The sequence below is a fragment of the Brienomyrus brachyistius genome, chromosome 1 (genome assembly GCF_023856365.1).
Source record: "Brienomyrus brachyistius isolate T26 chromosome 1, BBRACH_0.4, whole genome shotgun sequence".
NCBI classification, from domain to species: Eukaryota; Metazoa; Chordata; class Actinopteri; order Osteoglossiformes; family Mormyridae; genus Brienomyrus; species Brienomyrus brachyistius.
Genome location: NC_064533.1, coordinates 15,758,198 through 15,780,022, shown reverse-complemented (window position 1 = coordinate 15,780,022; position 21,825 = coordinate 15,758,198). Strand labels below are relative to the sequence as shown.

The window sequence follows — 21,825 nt, the reverse complement described above, 5'->3', positions numbered from 1 at the left end:
ATGGTGAATTCCACCCTGAAGGTTGCCGGGTCAAATCCCTCCAAGGGATACTGCTCTTCAATAAGGAGCTTTGCTGGTAAAATAAGCAGCTGGTTGGACGGCTGAAGCTCACACAGGCCTTTGGGTAATAGCAGTGATCACATTTGGAATCAGATTGCATAAGGATGGATTTTTCATTGTTATGTCTTTTCTATGAGGTGCGAACATTCGTCTTAAGCTGAAGTTACCCCTGCAGGTTGTTAGGAACCCCCCCCCCCCCAGCTAAGATCTCATGTCATCATTTCCTTTGCATATCAACAATTATGCTATTTGCACAGAGGGCTGTTACCGCTGGTAACATATCGCAAGTAAACATCACAATTAGGAACATGGGGTGAAAGAGTGGAGTCAGGGTTGTCGAAGTTAGCGTCCCAGATGGGGGGGGGGCAAGGGGGCGAAAGATGCACGGAGTGGGACGGGGACTCAGGGAGCAGGAGTGTCGTATCGTCTCTGAGTTAATTAGATCTGATTCGTACCCCAGCGTCCTCAGTCTGGTAGCTGACGGTCTGGTGGGAGATGCACAGCCCCCCGCCCCCCTTATGGAAGGGGGTGATAATTCATCATTAGAATCTCAGAGTCCAGGTGCAGATGAGATCTGATGGAGCCGGCAGCTGATCGGGTCTGGAGCACCCGAGGGGAAAGAGCTGATCTGGGGGCCAGTCCCCCCCTCCAGTCAGGGCCATTGAGATAATATTACTTTAAGGATCCTTTGCTGATTAAAAAAAAACAATCACAGATCGAGGGGGTCTCAGATCAGAGCAGCCCCCTTGCTGGCGACGCACCATTAAGTGTCTTCTTTTCACCCCAACGTACACAGAAAAACAAGCCCCCCCCCCCCCTCGCCGAAGACTCACTGCGACGTCCAGGGACCCCTCGCCGCATTCCCTGCGGCTGTTTAGACGCAACAAATCATTTGTCTGTTATTAACCCGGAGCCTGTAATTATGCAGATTGCCATAGATTCTGCGGGGGCCGGTGGGGGTAGGGGGTGGTGGGCGAGGAAGGGGCTGGGGGCCGCGGTGCAGCACAGCCAGCTGAAGGGGTGGCGCGGCGCGGCGGAGCTGCACCGGGCACATTCATCATGTTGACTGATGGCATGAGAAGCAGGTCCCGGGTCCCGGTGGTTAATGTAGTGGGTAATTAACTGTCATTTGCCTAGTAATAGGCTGATGATCAATGGTTTGTGTGGAAACAAATTCTAATCAGGTAGCTGATAAATGCACAGCGAGGCCAGAGCAACCGGAGTCACAGGGAGGCACAGTCGGAATTTCAAACGGCCTTTGACGTCGGGCCATTATTACCCTCCCCCTTCCCCCTCGCCCCCGCCCAGAAAGGGATTAACCCCCGAAGAGCCCTATGTTTAATTCTCTGCCTTTAATACCCCGAGCAGATGCCCGTGACTAAGAGGGACGGGGTCTTTGTTCTGGAAAGGCGTACCGGGATGGGGTTAAGGGCCCGACCCTAAAATGTGTTTAAAAACTGGCACAAATGCAGTCAATACCAGCGACTCTGTTTATAAATACCTGCGGAGGGAAGGTAAGGCGAAGCACTGCTTCTTCCCAGCGGATTCACAAGCACTGGCGATCCGGCGCAGAGCCGCTCGCACGGCTAGACGATCCCGCTCTTATTCCCGCCGTTTCATAAAGCCGCGGCGTTATGATCGAAACCCAATTACTTAGATTTCGCACTGCGATGAATTTATCAATGTTATTATCCATTGAGATGTCAGCGCTTGTGCGCCATCCGAAGGGGGCAGCGATTTTAACGATTTTAGTCTTGCTGTGAGAGCTAAATTCTCTTTCGGGGTCCGGCAGGCTAATGCTTTGCGGAATAATTTAATTGGTGTCTCTTCAGAGATGACAGAACCGCTCCATTTTTCCCTCACGAAGCGGACCCGCCACCGGCCGCACTGGCCTGTCTCCTGCGACCCCCACCCCCCCCCAAAAGCCCACCATAGTTAATGAGCAGTCACATGACAGGTGGGTCATTACATCACGCTAAATAACGTGCTTCCCAGATTTTTCCTTTCCACATCTTGCCACCAAAATGTTGCTTTCAGCTTCTGTGAAACGTTTCTGTCACCCCCTGCGCTGTTTCATGGGCGTCGACTGGAGGAGACCACCTGACCCCCCCGTAGCTATGTTAGAGTCAGGTCTTACATCCCCTAAATCTTCTAACTCCCCTTTTCCAGCCACATAGCTGGAAGAAGGAAGAAATCTGGACATCCAGCTTGAGAGGGTGAGGGGGGGTGGTACTTCAGCAGAGAGGGTGCCTTTAAATGTATTAGGAGGGAACCTGCTTTTAATCCAGTTGCCCCCCCATACACTGAATCAGCCTGTTGCGATGGAAAATGCCGACTTGGGTTCCCAGGATCCTCTTGAGCAAGGGCGTCGCCAAGGAAGCAGGGGTCTCTTTCTGTGGAAGCCCCACTAACGTGATCACCTGACGGATCACTCTTTTGAAGAGGAACTTTAAAATCATTTTTTATTTCTCATTTATTTATTTCTTTCCTGCAGGGCGGCGCCGTGTCACACCTCAACACCCGCGTCACGCCTTGTTGAGCTTTTGATTTGACAGCGTGGTGTTGCTCCTGTTTAGCGGGTTAGGGTTTAGGGGGCTGCGTAGGACAGCGGCTCACTCCCCCCCCCGCCCCCCACCCCAACGCGCGACTGAAATTCAGATTTAATGACAAAGGAAAGAAATTAAAATGAAGCGGGGCAGAACAGGCGCGGCCTTTGATGTGGCGCGGGGCTGCCTCGCTCACACATGTATGTCCGCATTGAATTGGAGATTTTGTTGCGCCGGATGCAGCTTCTAAAAATGCTATTTTTTCCACAGCAGACATGTTTCGTAGAAACACCTCAGCTTCCCTTAAAACGCCTTTTTAGATGCCTCACTTAGGCCCAGAAACAAAAACTGTAACATTATAAGAACAGCAGACCGGGGGGTTGCTAACTTTCACACGCTTTTGTTTCCGAAGGTTTTCACAAACAACGCTTTAATGAATTTTGCGCAAGGCTCGTTAGAGTAGTTTTGGAATCGATTAAAAGGTGCCCATAAAATATAAATGCCCACATAAGACCCAGGTGGACCTGCGAGACCCACAAACACAAAGGGAAGTTTTTGCGCTTTTCTTACCATTTTCACTGGGGACTCAAGTTGCCCAAAGCAAGGTTTAGCTCCAAAAACCTCCTAATGAACCCGTTGGACATCAGGTTCCCTGTTTGCGTTTGATAGGAACACGGCTGTTCGCATTTCCTTTTCTGTCAATGCAGTGGAATTCCTCAAACCACCACTAAACCTTTGCGGTAATATCTTACTGTAATATTTGTTTTTCCCGATTCGTTGTGTGTGTGTGTGTGTGTGTGTGTGTGTGTGTGTGTGTGTGTGTGTGTATTTGTCATGCAGCTTACCAGGCATTTGTTCTTCTCAGTTTTGTAGAGGCACAAAAAAGTCTCTCTCATAAAGGAAAGGGTTCCTGCAGAAAGGTACAACCTGACACTCTAGTTTTTTCTAGACTTTTATTCTAAGTATTATATTCTAAATTTTTCTACCACACTTTCTTTAAGCAGGTGCCGAATTTAATTTCCATTCACTTAGCACAGTTTTGCCCAAAGTAACGTACAAGTGAGAAAAGCTTGAGGTCAGAGGGCAGGGTCAGCGAGTGTCCCTGGAGCAGTGGGGGGGTTAAAGACCTTGCTCAAGGGCCCAAAGGTGATATGATTACTGTGCCAGTCAAAGGATTTGAACCTATGACCTTCTGGACACAACGGCCGATCCCCAGCTCTCTAAGCTACACATCACAGCAAATCCGGCTCTATCAAAAAGACACTCTGTAATCGTGTGGTGTCAAAATATAGAAGGAGGAGATAATCCATCTACATTGTTTTCTAAGTATATCTGGTATTGTTTTGAGTATTCATTACTTGTGTCAATAAAAAGAGAGAATTTGGCATTTTGCTGCATGTAGATATATGCCGGAAACAAGATCAATAGCTCTCCTCACACATCGCGCCTCTCATCTAGTACAACCCCATTCGCAGATCTGTGCTGCCAGAGGACTACCGCAACATCGGCTTTTTAATGTAACTGTGGTCCATAATCAGCCTTCGCATTTCGTCTCCTAATAAGTCTGTAATCAGTATGACTTTGTAAACGCCGCAGGATGACAGCCCTGGGGACTGCACATTTATACGGAAGAACAAAGGCGATCCGCAACGTCGTCCGCAACATGCCGCACTGCTATATTTAGACAGCTCTGAAGAAAGAGGCCTAATTCTTTTAATTACAGCTGTCTTGTTTCCTTCGATTTAGCCGGCTTCCCGTCACGCGGGCCGCCGGGATAGATGTCCTCCACCGCCGCCCCTCGTCGTAATTCGACAGGTATTTACGGCGCGCGGGGCTCGATCTACAGCAGTTTTGCCTCCGGGAGACGTGCTTTGTAAAGGTTAATAAACAGCTCCGCGTAGCTCAGCCCCGGCATCGTCCATCAGCCAGCGATTCTTCGCAGACTCCCGGAGAGGCGCGGGGCTCTATCATTTTAACAATGATGGCAAAGCGCCCCAAGAAACTCACACTCTAATGGGTTATTTTGCTCTCTGATTGTGCCGTGGATGTTTTCGCAAAGCAGAGACCTCACGAGGATCGAGAACCGGGGGCTTAATGAGTGCCGGTGTGGCATTTTGTGGGCTGCCGCCGGTCTGACGGGCGGGACGTGTCTCTCCGGCAGGTTGTTTGGAGTGACGGGGAACTGCGCCGCCTGCAGCAAGCTGATCCCCGCCTTCGAGATGGTCATGAGGGCCAAGGACAACGTCTACCACTTGGACTGCTTCGCCTGCCAACTCTGCAATCAGAGGTGAGTGAAGAGTGGGAGGGGCTAGGGGGGAGGGGGCAGGGATGCATAGGATGGCCACACCCACCCTTCCTCTCAGCCAATGAGTAAACAGGTTGCATGATGCACTGCATGGTGGGTGGGCTGCCGTGTCTTCCGCTCATTAAGAAGAAGCAGACATATGTAAGGCCCTGGGCATCACAGCACACTTATCACATAAAGGAGCTGTAAAATCCAGAAAAACAAATCAAAATGCAGGCAGGGCTAGGGCATGGTACAATCCAAACTGCAAGGCGTCAGAAAAGCTGTAGCAGAGCAGTCAGATCGGCCAGGAGTGACTTTGTAAACACATAGATTTACTATTAAATTCTCAAAAAGCTGATACGAAGAAAACAAGTGGATGATGTAATTCTGTAAATATTTTTTTTTTTCGTAAAAGATCTCGAACTGCTGGTTAATTTTGGTGACCTAAACATGGCGTTAAGACATTGTTGTGGAAGTGTGTCCCCTCATTGGAGGAACAAGATTGGATGTCGCTAAGTGTTTCAGTGAAAGCGCTACTTGCTTGAATGAGTGAGGAGAAATGAAAAAACAACCCACTCTCGGTGTCTCTGATGTCGTGCTCTTTTGCTACATGGGATTTTGACCCTAATGAAAGAAACTCTCCTGGCCTTCCTGGAGTTGCTGAGAAAGGCCCTTCAAAAGCTTTTTGGGAAGGTCAGCTTAAGCATTTTCAACATTTGGAAGAGGCCTGTCAGCCACTGTCCAGCTGAACCACACTGACAGGTCCCGCTTATGAAAGTATGACTAATCTTTAGCAGCAAAGTCACCTCCTCCCTTGGCGTCCAGCTCCTTCCTGGTGTAATAACTCCATGAGGTGGGGGTGGGGGGGAACAGGTATGAGCAGCAGATGGGCTGAGGGTGCAGCAATGCCATCAATCCAGGGCTCACATCCTGAATACATCGTGTGATAAGGAGCATCTGAAGAGATGAAATGGACCTCAGGCACCTCCCCATGACATGGCGGCTCGATCTCATCGAGGTGGCGGCTCCTGAGGAGTGTCCACACTCACCTGGGGGGGGTCTGCCTGTAGGCCTGGGAGGGGGTGTAGGCGGGGCCATCTGTGTATCGCACAGAGATTTGGAAAGTGGTGGCCCTGTGATCCTGGGCTGATGCCCATCAGATCATTACATCTAAGCATAAGGATTGAAAGTGTAGCTTCCATAAATATTACTTAAAGTAATGTTTACATTTATTTTATATTTATTTGATGTTGATTTGTGGTAGGAACTACATCATGGTCTATGCTGTGCATGGGCACTGTTTTGCCAGGAAGACGAGAACAGGAGAAGTTTGTATACTGCTAAGGTTTAAAGAATTTAAAGAGTTTAAAGGTTGATGTTACATTCATTGCCGAGTCCCTATTAAGAGGGTGGCGTCAGGCTCAGTGGGGTAGGTCACCGTGGCTGTGATTGGAAGGTTGCTGGTTCAGATCCCAGAGCAGGTAGAGCTGTCATCAATGAGCAAGGCCAGTAAGCCTCAATCGCTCCTGAGACCCTCTTTTCTCGATTTTACATCACTTTGGTGAAAAACATCTGCTGAATAAAAAAGTAAATTTCCATAAAGTAATATGCAGCTGCTCTGCCTCCTATCAGACTGAGAGGAATGTCATTTGTCAGCAGAGGAGCAGGACACTGTCCTGGGATGTACGTCACCCCACCTGTTTTTAGACACCTTGTTGGAAACTTCCCCAACACAAAAAGCAACAAAATCAATACTGAACATAAATAACCCTTCGTAAGCTCCTGAGAACTTTCTTCTTTCCTGGTGACATTGTTGGCATCCTTAAAACCAACACCTACAAAAAACAGATAACCCAACCCCTGCGGACAGTGTGCTGGACCCACACCAAGGACCGATTTGCTGGTCTTGTCTTGCATTCCTATCACACCCCCCCCTCCAAACATCCAAGCAATCCCCCCTGCCCCCAAAGCCTTTCAGCCTCGCCAAACATTTAAAGGCCCCAACATTCCAATCGAATCCATCTAACGACTAGGAGAAAGATCTCTCTTTGGATCATCATTAGGAATGTACCATCTGATAAATGGCAGGGGTCGCCGGGGTCCACCGGTGTAATTACGCGTCGTTTCTGCGGGTCACTTCACCCCGCATCTGCGTTTGAAGGTTAAATCGCCACAATCAGATACGTAGGCAGCGTAATCGCCCTGCCTGATTTGTTGGTAAATACTTTGGCATAGAGATTTGACATGATTTTCTTTCATGAAGGACACTGCCTCACCCTCAGGAACGTTGAGACTGGACGTGCTAATCTCTTTCGGCTGTTACGCCTTCCTTAAATCAGTGCACCTACTGAGACTGACTGAAGATGAATACACTGTCTACATCAGCATCCTCAAGTAAACACATACTGCTTCATTCATCCATCCGTCCACCTTCCATAGCTACTTATCCAGTTTACAGGAAGGACAGGGTGTGTGGCAGTCTAAATGAGTGGTCACCAACAAACCGATCAGCAAGATATTTCCACATTTCCAGGAGACTGCGACAGAACTCCCCCCCCCCCCCCCAAAAAAAAAAAATAATTAAAAATTTTACCACAGAGGGGAACCGCCCCCCCAACTCTGGTCAGCAAACTATACCATCACTACTTGGTAGCTTCCCAGATTTCTTTGTAAAAGTGGCTTACGCTGTTAAAAAGGATGGAGACCATTATGTAAATACTACTACATGACTCTTTCTGTGAATACGTTTCTTTATAAAGCACCACAATTGTTTAAACCATGTGTCCCCTCAATATGACATCACACTCCATAGGATGGTCCAGTAAGAGGCTCACGTGAGCACAGTAGCATCCCTGCGTGTCCTGCTCCGCTCTGCCGGATTACAAGTCAAGCAGCTTGGCCTCATCCCTCACTGCCTCGTTCCCAGCTTGCCTGTGACCCTCGATAGGCCAGATGAAACCCGAGTCACCCTTCTAGCCACAAATCAGCCCAAGGGACACATAATCAATGGCTTGTCTTCCAGCCTCATCATAAAGTGACTCTGGATCCAGTTTCCCAGCCGGATGCTCTCTGCGGGATGCCTGACGGGCTGATGGGGCACTGGGGGTCACCTGGGGTAGCTTGCGGTCTCATATCGGATCCCCTAAAGTTGCTCGTCCAACTCTGAGCAGCGACCTGTCCCACTGTGACTGTCTGTGTATTAGCAGCCCACTTTTGAGTAATTATAAATGGCGGTTCACCGCTCAAAGCCAGGAGGAAATCGCAGCGCAGTAAAACAATGTAAACCCAAGCAGATACGTCAGCGATGCCCTGAAACTTCCTCTGATAGGTGAAACAGAAGGTATCTGAGCGGCCCACGAAAACCCCTGTGTGCAGCTGACGGCTCCCAATAACCTCGGCAGGCTTGTCGCTCTGCAAAATAATTTCATTTAACTTGCAGCCAATCGGCGGGCTCGGCGGTTAGAGCCCGCAGGGCCGTGGGCTCAATCGGCGGCTCTGCGTGAGTCTGAGGAGTTGGCACGTTCTACCATGTTGACGTGGGCCTTCTCCCGCTAAAAGTCACGTGGAACGCTGTATCTAGTCGCCCGTAGTGTCCAGCAATGACCCTGGTGTCCCATCCTGCCTTGAGTCTTGCATTATTCTCCACAAATAAGTCTATTAGGGCTCTACCTGGGCTTTCCTTGTTAACTTCCTCCTCCAGGACACAGCAGCAGGTCACCTGTCAAAATTCCCGTGTATGGCGTTCCCTGCTGCCATCCCACCGCTGCATCCGAGCTGTCTGTCCCTTCCGACATTTCTTTGGTATCGCAGACGGTGACGGGCGCGTTCCTCTCCGCCGCTGTCTCTCCTGTCCCCCCACGTACCTCGTTTTGTGTTTCCATGATCGCTGTACACGCCAAGCGCGCTCTTGATTACCCGACGGCGCTCTGGGAAAAAGAGGGGGAGAGGGGAGCAGAACTGAAGCCGAAACAACATGCTGTTACAATTAAGCGCCGGTGTCACCGGGTCAACTGTTTGTGAACCAGCGCTTCACTAATGGTAATTAGATTTAGTGTCGTGGAGACGTTTCCCCCCCACGCTTTGTGACAAGCTCCTGGTTATTTAGTGCCCGATTAGTCTAGTTAGTGTGCCTCCGAGGCAAGTAGTCGACACCGCCATATATCTGTGAGGGGCCACCCTGAGCTGGTCCCGGGAGTGAAATATCACAGTAGCCCCTGTGGTGAGACCTGTGGTGGTATCGTGTGCTGGTTCTGAACACCACACTGAGGAAGGTGCTGGCTGTCTGGATGGACAAGAGGTTCATCCGTCCATCATTCATCCATCACTTCATCCATCTCCTCATCCAGTACAGGCCTATAAGGAAAAGAGATTCACTCATATGGTAAGTTAATTTCCAGGCAAATAAATACATAAAACCCAGGATAATGGATGCTATGTTGGGGGCGCTAAGGATTGTAAGGAAAACAAGGAAAACAGGGACTGCTTTTGTTTTGTTGTTTTGTTTGCTTTTTTGAACGAGCCCTGATGGGTTGAGAATAATAATCTTGTTTTGTTCGTCGCCCAGGAACTTGCAGATGCTGGTGACATTTTCTCAGCGCAGAGACGATCGAGGGGTAGGAAATAAGATGCGGGGGCAAGAAACACAAGTGGGAAGGGGGGTAAAAAAGCAGTGAGTGAGCAGCATGGTGTCCTATTAGCGGAGAGTGGGGGGGTGGGATGCACCACACCGCTGAAGACGGACACTAATGGATTCTGGGAGAGCGGCTATCGTTTTTATCGAGGGGATGACACCATTATGTTAAGCATGGCTATGGCTCTGTTTAATCACCGTGACAACGGGATGCATCGGTTGTCCCCGACGACAGGCTGGTGCTCATTTGACGTTGCCGCATTCAAGGCAGAGTTCTCAGGAAAAAAAACACACACACAGCAGAAGAAGTTGTCCCATCATGGACGAAACGAAAGCTTTTGCCTGCGATTCACATCGAGCGCCGGCTCTGCACCCACGAACGAAACCCTGCAGTCAGATGTTATTCTCAAAGTTTTAATTCCTCCTAAAACAGCCTCACAGTGAACAGCCCCTTAATCCAGGCGCTAGGAGAAAATAATAGCTTTTAATCTCAGAATCGTAGAGCTCAGGTATTGCGCTGCTTAAAACGTATGGAAACTGACCCCCCCCCCCCCCCCCCCCCAAGCAACGCAAATCGTCTCCCTCCGGTGGATGCAGCGAAGAGTCAAATAAAGGGGGGGGCAGACATCCCCAGGTAAACAGTATCGCCGACGTTCAGACCTTGCTGAACCCTTATTGCGAATACAGTAAGCAGCCCCCAGGACTACCGGTCTGGGCGCTCGCTTAAACTTAATCTCCACTCGGCCGCGGTGAAAAGGTCAAGTGCAACTTTCGCCCACCGTGAGGCGGAACAAAAGGTCTGGGATGTCGGAGCGGCGCTCCGATGCAGCTTCAGGAACGCCGGGTAGGTGGGGGGGGGGGGGTGTTTGGGAGGCCAAAATGAGCTAGACGGTGAGAAAAGCCTGCAGCGCGGTGCTAATGAAGAGACATTTGTTTCCTGTGCTTTAAATTTGCAATGTTGTGTCCCCCCCCCCCCCCCCCTCCCTCTTTCTCTCTCTCAGATTTTGTGTGGGAGACAAATTCTTCCTGAAGAACAACATGATTCTATGTCAGACAGACTATGAAGAAGGACTCATGAAGGACGGTTATGCTCCCCAGGTCCGCTGAAGTCAGGCCTCCACTCTGCACCCCCCACCCCCAAGGCCTGTCCCCACTCACCCCCAAGAGAAAAAGAGAAAACCAGACGAAAAACTTGCAATCAACCCCTTGAAAGCACTCATACTGTTTTATCAGCCCCCCTCCCCCAGCCCCATGTACATAACCCCTCCCTCACTGCGCCCCCTAGGGGACCTGCTGTATAGGACAAACTATAGATAATGGACTGAATTTGGGCAGTGGCACCCATAACGATAGACTGAGTGGGGAGTTTTTTTTATATTAATGAAGACTTCAAGCCGCAACCCCCCCCGCCCACACACACACACACACACACACACACGCACACACACACACCTCCGGCCAACAGTTCCCATAGCCCCTTAACCCTCCAACTCCCAGCACCAACAATCGCCTTACTGGGGACAGTCCCTGTCATCCTCCATCCCCAACCCAGGCCTAGTGGACAGCACCCTTTCACACTGTTGGTGGATAAAAGAAAAGAAGATAAGAAAATAAGAATTCCTCCCCCCTCCCCCCCCCATGATATGGAGCCACCTTAAGATCTCAGGTTGACAGTGGTGTCAGAAGGGGGGGGGGGGTCTTTTAGGCTCCCTCTGCTCTGAAATGAGAGAGATTCAGTCTCTGTTTGATTAGCTCTGCCCTTCTTTTTAGCCATGATTCCCTTCCTGTCGTCCCTCCATACTTGGGAATTTTGTTGGTCCTTAAATGACTGGGCAGAGTTCGGAAGTCTTAAGAAACATTGTATTTAAACAAAACCGGGCCCCACGCAACTACGTGAATTTAACTGCTGTCGCCGTCATGGTGGAAAGCCATTCTGGGGCCTGATGACATCAGCGTGGGCCGGCCTACACATGTGGTTGTTGCCGTGGTGACTTCTTTATGTCCCCCCCCCCCCCCACTTATGGAGAAATGGCCCCTGTGTGTGTTTGACAAGTCCCTCGCGTTCACTTTTCAGGCGGGCAGCCATTTTGCAAAACCCGAAGGCCAATTGATTTCCCATTTGAATTGACGTTGTATATACGTTTTTTTTCCTTTGCTTGCTATTGTATAATGATTTCTTTTTAAGTGTCAGACAGCATGAAATGTTTATTTTTTGGACTACTCTTGTACATACTGTATTGTAATAATTTTAAGCACAAGTGTAATACAGTTTTATTGTGTTACGACTGGTGTGATCTCCTCATTCCCCCCTTCTTTGCTAAATGCCAGTGTGAGGCAGTATCTTTATTGGGAGGTTTTACTGGAGCATTTCTGGAAATTTGGAATGAAATCTGGAGTCCTCTTGGTTTAATTCATGTGAGGCCTTTACTTCATGTGTTGTTTTTTTACAAATTCACAAATATCACATACATAATGTGTTTCATTTCACTTTTGGGAACAGCTACTCTGATTACTTTACGATTAACTATTTAGTTACCCGCACACTTCAATATACACAAGTCATTTGATTTTATTACGAGAAAGTCTTCTCAACCAAACTATGGACATGGTGTGTTCAAACTATAATGTCACCCAGTCAGCTGTGACATCTGCAGAAATGAGTTTGACAACGTTTTCCGAGATGCACGGGCACAAACAATGCCCCCCTTTTATTTAGGGGGACAAAAGAATTTCCGAGCTCTAAGAAGTGTGCAATCATTGGATGAAAGCTAACACTCAAATGCTTGGAAGAAGATTGAATCTAAGGTTGGGCATGTATCCTGGACAGTCAGGGACAAATTTCCCATAAAGCCATGGGACTCACTGACCAATCAGCAGCTTCTCACAAGCAGACTCTCTAAGAATGAAAAACGACAACAGAGAAAATGTAGCGGCGTTCTGGGGTGAGACACCCAGACCAGCTGTCTCATATTTCATGGGGGTGACAGGAGAAGGTCCGGATCTGTTAGCATGTCCAGCTCTTAACGGGTCAGCTTGTGAGAATCCAAGAGCATCGCACACAACTTGTTCCACTTCTGCTCTATCTCTCGTTAAATACTCTCGTTCATCTTATCTGCCTACTGCATAATAGCGTTCCCTGTTTTACCTTTTGAGGATATTTACTTCAAAACAAATGCCTTAATATGCAAGGATATTTTCCAGAACAAGGCAATGAGTCAGAGATAAGCGTTACGGACACGGAAAGCTTCAAAGCTGGAATTCTGGGAATTGTGGAATTTTAAACAGCTGTTGCATGTTGTCTGAGATTAAAACATGACATGTCTCCTTAAATGTTGTGTCTTTTTGATCTCAGATGCCCAGTGTGGTCCTGGGGAAGCTCAATGCTCATTTAAAAAGGAGGTATTTGGTAATGAGACAACAGGAGAAGCTTTTTGTTTACAGCTCAGTTAAATTAGCCAAACTTCAATTGTATGGATCAAAAAAATGTGGGAAAAACTGGTCCTTTGAAGAGATTTAACTTGACTAATATCTGGAAGTTAACTGCACAATTGACGGTGAAAGTTCTTTCAAAGAGTTAATGAACTATACTGTTTCAGCAGTACTGTGGCCTGCAGGTACACAGTGTGGTAACAGTTCCGCGAGTAGGTGCGCATACAGCATCACACGGCTCCTCAGTCTGTGATGGCGTGACGCAGTAGCCCGGTGGGGAGCCCCGTCCCATCCCAGCTGTCCCCTGTGCTACCTGGGATGGGCTCCAGGCTGCCTGTGGTCCTGCGTTGGATAAATGATTATGGAGAATAGATGGACACTATATTATAAGGTGTTCATGGGTTCGGTACCCTGAACATCTATTGCATACTGGGGTAACTGAAGGCCCAGCCAACAAATGGCCCTCGACTGCGGTGTCAGTCGATCCGCTCCGGCTCAGAAACACAGGACAGCCTGACGAGACCTGACAGTACCCCCCCCCACTCCCCAACCCGCTTACGGCCCCCTCATCTCCCCGGTCTCTCCTCCTTCTCCACCGCCCAGCTCGTCGAGGGCCCAGGTTTGATCACAGCGGTCCGTTTTTAAGAGGGCATGTTGGGTCAGTATTGTCAGGCTGTAGTAGAACATGGGTGTCATGTTGTGACTCCAAATCGGGAGATTCTCACCTGGGCACGAGCAGAACTTGAGGTAGACCGGGGGAAAGTGGAGAAGTGGAGCCCCAGTCGATCATTCAAAGCAGTTTAAGGATATCAGACAATCCTTCCAAACAGAACATTCTTTGTTAGGAAATACTCATGCTAAATATTTCAAATTAGCTTTAAAATATTAAGATCCTAATATAGGTCATTCATTAAACCCTTATTTTCTAATTGCCTGGGGTAGATCACTGTATGATGGTGGAGGGCATGAATGTTACCAGGGTACCAGCCCATCATTCACTGGCATCTGTTGGTTCTTGCTTGTCTCTAACAAGCTAGACCACACAGCCAAACCTGGCCACACTCTGTGGACCTGACACCCATCATGTCTGTCATTTTCATTCGTTACTCCCTAGCAGTTCGTTAAACCCCCCCACCAACCCCTCCCTGCATCACGTGGATCACCGATCCCAGCCAGCGGAGGTCTTACATGAACATTTCACCCTCTCAAAATGCCCACACTTACTGAGGGAGACCAAAGCCGATTATTTGGTTTCTGTGGTGATTCGTGGGGGGGGGGAGGGGGGGGGGGGGGGGCGGGGGGAGAGAGAGCCAGGAACTCACAGGGCATTTTGGAGGGATTGCTGTTCAGGAGAAGAAAAATCTCAGCTTCATCCCTTCAGCAGCGCAGAGGGAAACGGCTGCTTACCTCAATGCAAATGCAAAAAAAAAAAATATATATATATATATATAATGATTATAATAAAGTTAGGCAAACTTTGGTCTTGGGTGACAGTCATTAAAGGTGCTTAGAAAGAGCATTAGCTGCCAGCCGCTGTTTCGCTAACGACTTCACTCTCAGTCCACAGCTGACCCCAGAGTTTACAGTGGCTCCGTGGCGACCCAGAGTTCTGGTTGGCAAAGGCTCCAGGGGCAAAAATAATGATCTTTACAGACATAGCAATCCTATCTGAAGCAGATAACGCCGTTTTAATGACTCTATCCTACGGCCCTTTAAGGAAGACGAGCGAATGACAAATCTACCCATGTTATTGGATCAGGTCAAATTAGCTGTTTGTTGCTGAGGTAAAGGACTTCTGTATTTTTCTGGATGATCTGAATGTGCCACCCGGTATAAAAAGATTACTCATCTCCCCAAGACTATTTACCGCGCGCGTTCCTCAGGGCTCTTCCGTAGACTGAGAATGTACAAGTACAGCTTGTTATCTCCCAAACGGTGAAAGAAAAGAGACGCGTAATCAGACAGATAGCGATGGCAGCACGCAAACTTTGAAGGTTTTTTTTTTTTTAATCGAAAGCACAAAGAAAAGGTTCATCTGTACGGACTGAGTGTCTCTCCCTCGCCACTCGCACGCATGCTCAGTCTCTACAGTGGATGCAGTGTTTTTGAAGCAGGGCCCCTTACCCATCATTGCGTTGTGGACCCCTTTGACAGTCGAGAGATGCCCTCTGACTAGGGTGATGACTCGTCTGGATTTCGGCAGGCCAGGCCCCCCGGAGGGTCTCCTCCATTTTGCCCCTTTTCCCCCTCCCCTAGCACCACTGTCTCCCACCCTGGGTTACACAAAAAAACGTGAAACACCCCCACTGTCCTACTTATAAGTATTTATTATGTCATTCTTTCAAGATAACGAATAATTATCTCAGTAGATATACATTTATGTAGTGGTCATTCCTGCTACAACGTGCGATATCACACCGCAAATCTGTTCCAACCCTATTGATGTATTAGTACCCAAATCCGATACAAACATGGAATCACATTTCTATTTGTACAATTTTCAGTTGGAGAGAGAAGCACCACTACAATGCGATATGGTCTTAGCGAGAAACACTACCTGCACAAAACAGCTATCCAAGTGAACGACGGTGATTTTCGATTTGTGAAGGTAGTGCTCTGTTGAGGCATTTCTTTTCAGTTAATTGGTCAAGACAGTTTTCAAATCTTCTTGAACCATTTCCCGTACTTTCTGACCACACTAGATGGTGCTCTCTGTTCAAAATAGGACTCCAACCATAATTTATTATTATTAAATTCATTTAGCTTGGTAACTAAGCTAAAGTCACTAAGTTTTGGGGTCTCATTCCCCACCCCTTTACCTGCATTTCAGTATGCGATTTTAGTGGACGCAAGGTTGTTCAGGAACATTTTAAGATATCAGCAACACCCCAGGCCACAGTAGGGGCATGGATACCCTGGCAGAGTCAGGGACCCCAGCACTTTACAGGGGTCACAGTAGGGGTATGGATACCCTGGCAGAGTCAGGGACCCCAACACTTTACAGGGGTCACAGTAGGGGTATGGATACCCTGGCAGAGTCAGGGACCCCAACACTTTACAGGGGTCACAGTAGGGGTATGGATACCCTGGCAGAGTCAGGGACCCCAACACTTTACAGGGGTCACAGTAGGGGTATGGATACCCTGGCAGAGTCAGGGACCCCAACACTTTACAGGGGTCACAGTAGGGGCATGGATACCCTGGCAGAGTCAGGGACCCCAACACTTTACAGGGGTCACAGTAGGGGCATGGATACCCTGGCAGAGTCAGGGACCCCAGCACTTTACAGGGGTCACAGTAGGGGTATGGATACCCTGGCAGAGTCAGGGACCCCAACACTTTACAGGGGCCACAGTAGGGGTATGGATACCCTGGCAGATTCAGGGGCCCCAGCACTTTACAGGGGCCACAGTAGGGGCATGGTTACCCTGGCAGATTCAGGGGGCCCAGCACTTTACAGGGGTCACAGTAGGGGTATGGATACCCTGGCAGAGTCAGGGACCCCAACACTTTACAGGGGTCACAGTAGGGGCATGGATACCCTGGCAGATTCAGGGGCCCCAGCACTTTACAGGGGTCACAGTAGGGGTATGGATACCCTGGCAGATTCAGGGGCCCCAGCACTTTACAGGGGTCACAGTAGGGGTATGGATACCCTGGCAGATTCAGGGGCCCCAGCACTTTACAGGGGTCACAGTAGGGGTATGGATACCCTGGCAGATTCAGGGGCCCCAACACTTTACAGGGGCCACAGTAGGGGCATGGTTACCCTGGCAGATTCAGGGGGCCCAGCACTTTACAGGGGCCACAGTAGGGGCATGGATACCCTGGCAGATTCAGGGGGCCCAGCACTTTACAGGGGTCACAGTAGGGGTATGGATACCCTGGCAGATTCAGGGGCCCCAGCACTTTACAGGGGCCACAGTAGGGGCATGGTTACCCTGGCATATTCAGGGGGCCCAGCACTTTACAGAGGCCACAGTAGGGGTATGGATACCCTGGCAGATTCAGGGGCCCCAGCACTTTACAGGGGCCACAGGAGGGGCATGGTTACCCTGGCAGATTCAGGGGGCCCAGCACTTTACAGGGGCCACAGTAGGGGCATGGATACCCTGGCAGATTCGGGGGCCCCAGCACTTTACAGGGGTCATAGTAGGGGCATGGATACCCTGGCAGATTCAGGGGCCTAAGCACTTTACAGGGGGCACAGTAGGGGCATGGATACCCTGGCAGATTCAGGGGCCTAAGCACTTTACAGGGGCCACAGTAGGGGCATGAATATCCTGGCAGATTCAGGGGCCTAAGCACTTTACAGGGGCCACAGTAGGGGCATGGATACCCTGGCAGATTCAGGGGCCTCAGCACTTTACAGGGGCCACAGTAGGGTCATGGATACCCTGGCAGATTCAGGGGCCCCAGCACTTTACAAAGACCACAGTAGGGGCATGGATACCCTGGCAGATTTAGGGGCCCCAGGACTTTACAGGGGCCACAGTAGGGGCATGGATACCTTGGCAGATTCAGAGGGGCCAGCACTTTACAGAGGCCCTGGAATTGCATTTTACTGGGCAGAGTGACATTTTTTCTGGGCTCAGAATTCCTAGCTACGCCCCTGATAACTATTGCAATGAAGTGGAAATATCCGTGATTTCTAATGGTGAAAGAGTCACGGGCCTTACTAATGCTACTTAATGCTACTGTGGTCTATCGCCTGCATTCATAATAGAATAAAATGCTGAATTCCCGCTAGTAGTTTCCAAGTTCACAGACCTTCTGAAATCTATCCAAGGAGTTTAACTTTCACTTGTGTTATGGTCAACTTGTGTGACTGCTTCCATTTAAAAAGCTTTGAGAAGCGTGAGTCAGCTGGGGGGAGGAGGGGGGAGTGGGATTGCCGTACGACGCTTTAAAGGGGTGAAATTGAGACACAGAAGAAGCCCAGCGATGCAAATGGTGGCATATTAAAACGTGCTGGTATTTAACAGTTGAGTAATCAAATAGCAAGAGTCTTATGGCAATCAGAGAGATGAAACGTCTCTTAGAGACGCCTCACAGACATTAAAATGCCATCAATTACCGCAAATACATCTAATTTCCTAATCCAGTCTCCCTCGCCATTGATCTGTAATTTAAGCTGTGTGTCGTGCTCTTTCGACGCACAGGAATCTGCACAGTCTGATTGGTATTATGCCTTTGCATCTATGCAAGGCAAGATGCAAATGATTTGTGGGGAGAGGATTTCAGCAGGATTTAACGGTTTCGGCCTTTTCTTTTGATGTAGCCAGATGCCGGGAGCTGACGGTGCCACAGGATGGGCCTCGGGTCACTGCCGGAACCAGGACTGAAAAGCAGGGTGGTGGGTTTATTCAAATAGCATGAAGGAGACATTTTCAAAGGTAAAAATGCAGTGTTTGAAAGGACTCTCTGTGGATGCAGTCATTAAATGCAATCGGGTTGGAATCTGACCATATGTAATTGCCAGCACTTATCAATCGCATTTGTCCTTTTGTGTGCGACAGTTTTTCTGATATAAGTGTTACTCACAGCCGCCATCTTCATCAAATGAGCATTTGACTGTGGTTCCAATGAAGATGGTGGTTGTAACACTTGCGTACAATATAATTTATTATTATTTGTTATTAATGAGCAAAAATGCACAACAACATTACCGGTTATGTAACCGGGAAGATCATACACCCGTGGATTAAAATATTAAAGGCAGTGTACAAAATCTAATGAAAGCAGTGATCTACCACCTTCTTTATATCCAAATGTCTCCAGAACAATCTGGAAATGCTTTCACCTGCATGTACATGCATTCTGACACGGAGTTATTGGATGCTGAGCGGTCACATGCATCACAGGTAGTTCCCAAGGAAGGAGACACATTTGTCAAGGCATCAAGCTTAAAACTGGAATGCAGGGTCATTTCCTGACTGACCGGGAGCCAGATCAGGGAAACTGGGCAATTCCTGAAGCCTGTTATCTCCAGGAAAGCCACCTCTCTTCCAGACAGTCACAAGCGGCTCACGCCACGCTTGCATTCTTAAGAACCCGGTTTGGACTCCTTCTCTGAGGACTTCCTTTCTCTAAGAACTTTGTTTCCACATGAACGGGGTCATTTCCTGCGGCCTGGTATGTCAGGTGTATATGTTAACAGGACAGGACACAAAGAATTAAAAGGAAAAATGAACAGGTCTACAGAGGGTCTAGAGACGCTAACCTTGCAGCGGATTCGAGAGGCTTATTTAACAGGCGATCTCCTCTCTCGTCTGGCTTAGTCTCACTCTCTTCTCACGAAGTGCGCTGCAATTAAGCATTTTATACTGCCGAGCACCACTGTACTCATTCAAAGCCAAATCCCCTCCCCACCCCTGCAGACACACCACACACGATAAAAATAATCAAACAGGGCAGGTTTACGGTCTGCAGAATAGTAAGTGCTCCCTGTGTGCCCCCCCCCCCCCCCTCCCGGCCAACCCACCACCCACAGCCCTTAACGAACACGCCGTTAGCGTGAAGCTAACATCTCCCAACATCACCTCCTGGGAAGTATTTGTTCAGAGACAGTTATCTTGGACTCATTAACTCGATGGCACACAATAAAATAAGAATATCAATTAATTAACACAGAGACCCCCCCCCCCAGATCGTTCCAATTAAGTGTCGGTTTCTGGGGTGGTGGGGTGGCAGGGCGGCAAGACTTTGCCTGATGTTCCATCCACCCTGCCCTCCTCACTGCAGGCTCCTAGCCGGGGGTGTAATTAGCACTATAAACGAAACGACTTCGTTAAGGGCTAGGTGGCGGCGGGGGGGTTCAGGGTCTTGAGCACCGAAATCCCATTACCCCCCCCCCCCCCCCCCCCCGAACACAAATGAACACTGCCCGGAGCGGCAGATTTCGGATGAGCTGCCGCCTGGACGGCAGCAGCAGAGGCAGACAAATCTCCACACACACACCCCCCCCCCCCACCTCAACCCCCGACACAAACGAGCAGAGCCAGGGTCGGTAATCGCGCCAGGGACGATAGCTCCAGCAAACCTGTTTCTAATGACCACTCAGGAGACCGGGCGAGTCAGGCGGCGCTGATCGGCAGGCTCCTTTTGAAATCGGGAGCCTGACAGTGCATGGTGGAGGTGTAATTACAGTCCGCCGTCCCACCTCAGACATCTATAATCCCCTAATAGGCAGCAGGCAGCACAGGCAGGCAGCAGGACGGACCAGAGGCCTGCAACAAGGGCCGAGGTGGACGACTTCCTAGACAGCAGGTCATCCCGAGCCATTAAAAAATGATCACAGCTCGTTTGATCGGGGCTGCTGAGGAAATATGCATTCGGCACATGCGTGCATGCATGCGCGTGCGTGTCCGTGTGTGTGCGTGTCGGTCTGTGTGTTCCCGGTCTTGTTACTGCACCAGTGCCATGGCCGCTGTCACGGTTAGCGTGACCCGCATCGTGTTGTTATTGTGTCTCTGCCGCGCTCGCAGTGAAGCGAGGCACCTTTTTCATTAGAGGAGTCGGGGAAGCTGTTTCGCTCCTGCTGGGGTGCGGATTACGCCGCTTTCTGGCCTTCTGAAATAAAAAAAAATAAATTAAAAAAAGCATCCCAGCTCAGCACGCCGATCCTGCACTAGCTAGTGGCCGTCTGATCTCGTTATTCAGCGTCTTGGGCCCCGGGCCGTGGTACGACGGGGACCTGCCGCTCTCCCTCTCCATGTCAGTGGTTTTGTTTCCTTCGCCAGGTTTGTTTACATTAACGATCGCCTAGGAAGACGCCTCTCTATCTCTCTCTCTCTCTCTCTCCATCTTTCCCCGCCTCCGTTCCTGACCCGTGGCCCGGACTGTGATTGAAATGCACGCCCACTCGCGACAGAACCCGGGACCGACGCTGCCGCGGGCTGTGTACGTGGGCGGGGGCAGAATAAAGGGAAGGTGTTTTGGTCTCTCGTACGCCGTGTGGCGGACCCCCGGATGGCACCCCCCTGAGGAGGCCCTTACACAAACATGACGCCCGGGCCACCGGGGGCCACTTCAGAAGCTGCCATACAGCTCCGCAGAAGCGCCACTGGACCCACCAGCTCCTGTGAAGGACCTAAAGTCCGGAAACAAGCAAACGGCAGCATCTATAAATCATGAAATGCCCACGTCGGAATTGAGATTTATTTAAATGTGTGAAAGTGTGGATGAAATAAGGTCCCCCCTGACTATCTGGAGTAATGGTGCTTAGAAAAGATCACAAAGGGCTGATTTGACAAGATGGCTTAATATTTTAAAGCGTCAAAAGGCCTCTTGAAGACACACATTAATGTTTGTGAGTTTCTTATTGTGATGTTGTTCAGAAAGCCGCTGGTTCCAAAGTGGCTTTGACAGGTCATCAGGTTGAGCCCTTAGGGGTGGTGGTGGTGGTGGGGGGGGGGCATTCTGAGGGTTGTGCTCTAGGCAGACCATAAATGCCACGTTTCCATCCTTTTCTGGAATGCACGTCACTTTTGCACTGAGCCCAGCTGGCAGCCCAGTACGTGTGCATGGTGTTTTATACAAAAAGCAAGATGGATCCAATGATGGTCTTAGAGCTTATCCAGTCATTTGGGGCTTGAGGGGGGGGGGATATCTACAGAAATGGTTCATATCTTCAAGGGGGCTAATACACAAGGACAGATGAAGATGTCTGCTAAGCTATATTCACGCCAGGTGCTTAAAATTCAGCCCGGAATCCTTATTGCACTGTCAGAGTTACGCCCCTCGCCACCATCCCCCCCCGCCCCCCAGTTCGTATTACTCCTCGTTACCTTAAAAACTCTTAATCAAAACAGGGCCTCGGAGAGTTAATTATTGGGCCTGCGTTTAAGGGCTTTTCTGCCCTGTCTCGATAT

At 49.5% G+C, this 21,825-nt stretch overlaps 1 protein-coding gene across 1 annotated transcript; it reads left to right on the top strand.

The window, feature by feature from the left end:
* Window positions 1-4,526: 4,526 nt before the first annotated feature.
* Window positions 4,527-11,909, top strand: LOC125705270 (LIM domain only protein 3-like). Its single transcript, XM_048971731.1, has 2 exons — window positions 4,527-4,893; window positions 10,525-11,909. The coding sequence occupies exons 1-2, from the start codon at window positions 4,652-4,654 to the stop codon at window positions 10,628-10,630; spliced, it is 348 nt and encodes a 115-aa protein (XP_048827688.1). The 5' UTR covers window positions 4,527-4,651; the 3' UTR covers window positions 10,631-11,909.
* The last annotated feature ends 9,916 nt before the right edge of the window (window positions 11,910-21,825 follow it).

Bases quoted from the DNA above. Each gene is read 5' to 3' on its own strand.
- LOC125705270 (XM_048971731.1), top strand. From the start codon at position 4,652: ATGTTTTCGCAAAGCAGAGACCTCACGAGGATCGAGAACCGGGGGCTT. The intron at 4,894-10,524 runs GTGAGTGAAGAG...TCTCTCTCTCAG, and splicing joins TGCCAACTCTGCAATCAGAG to ATTTTGTGTGGGAGACAAAT.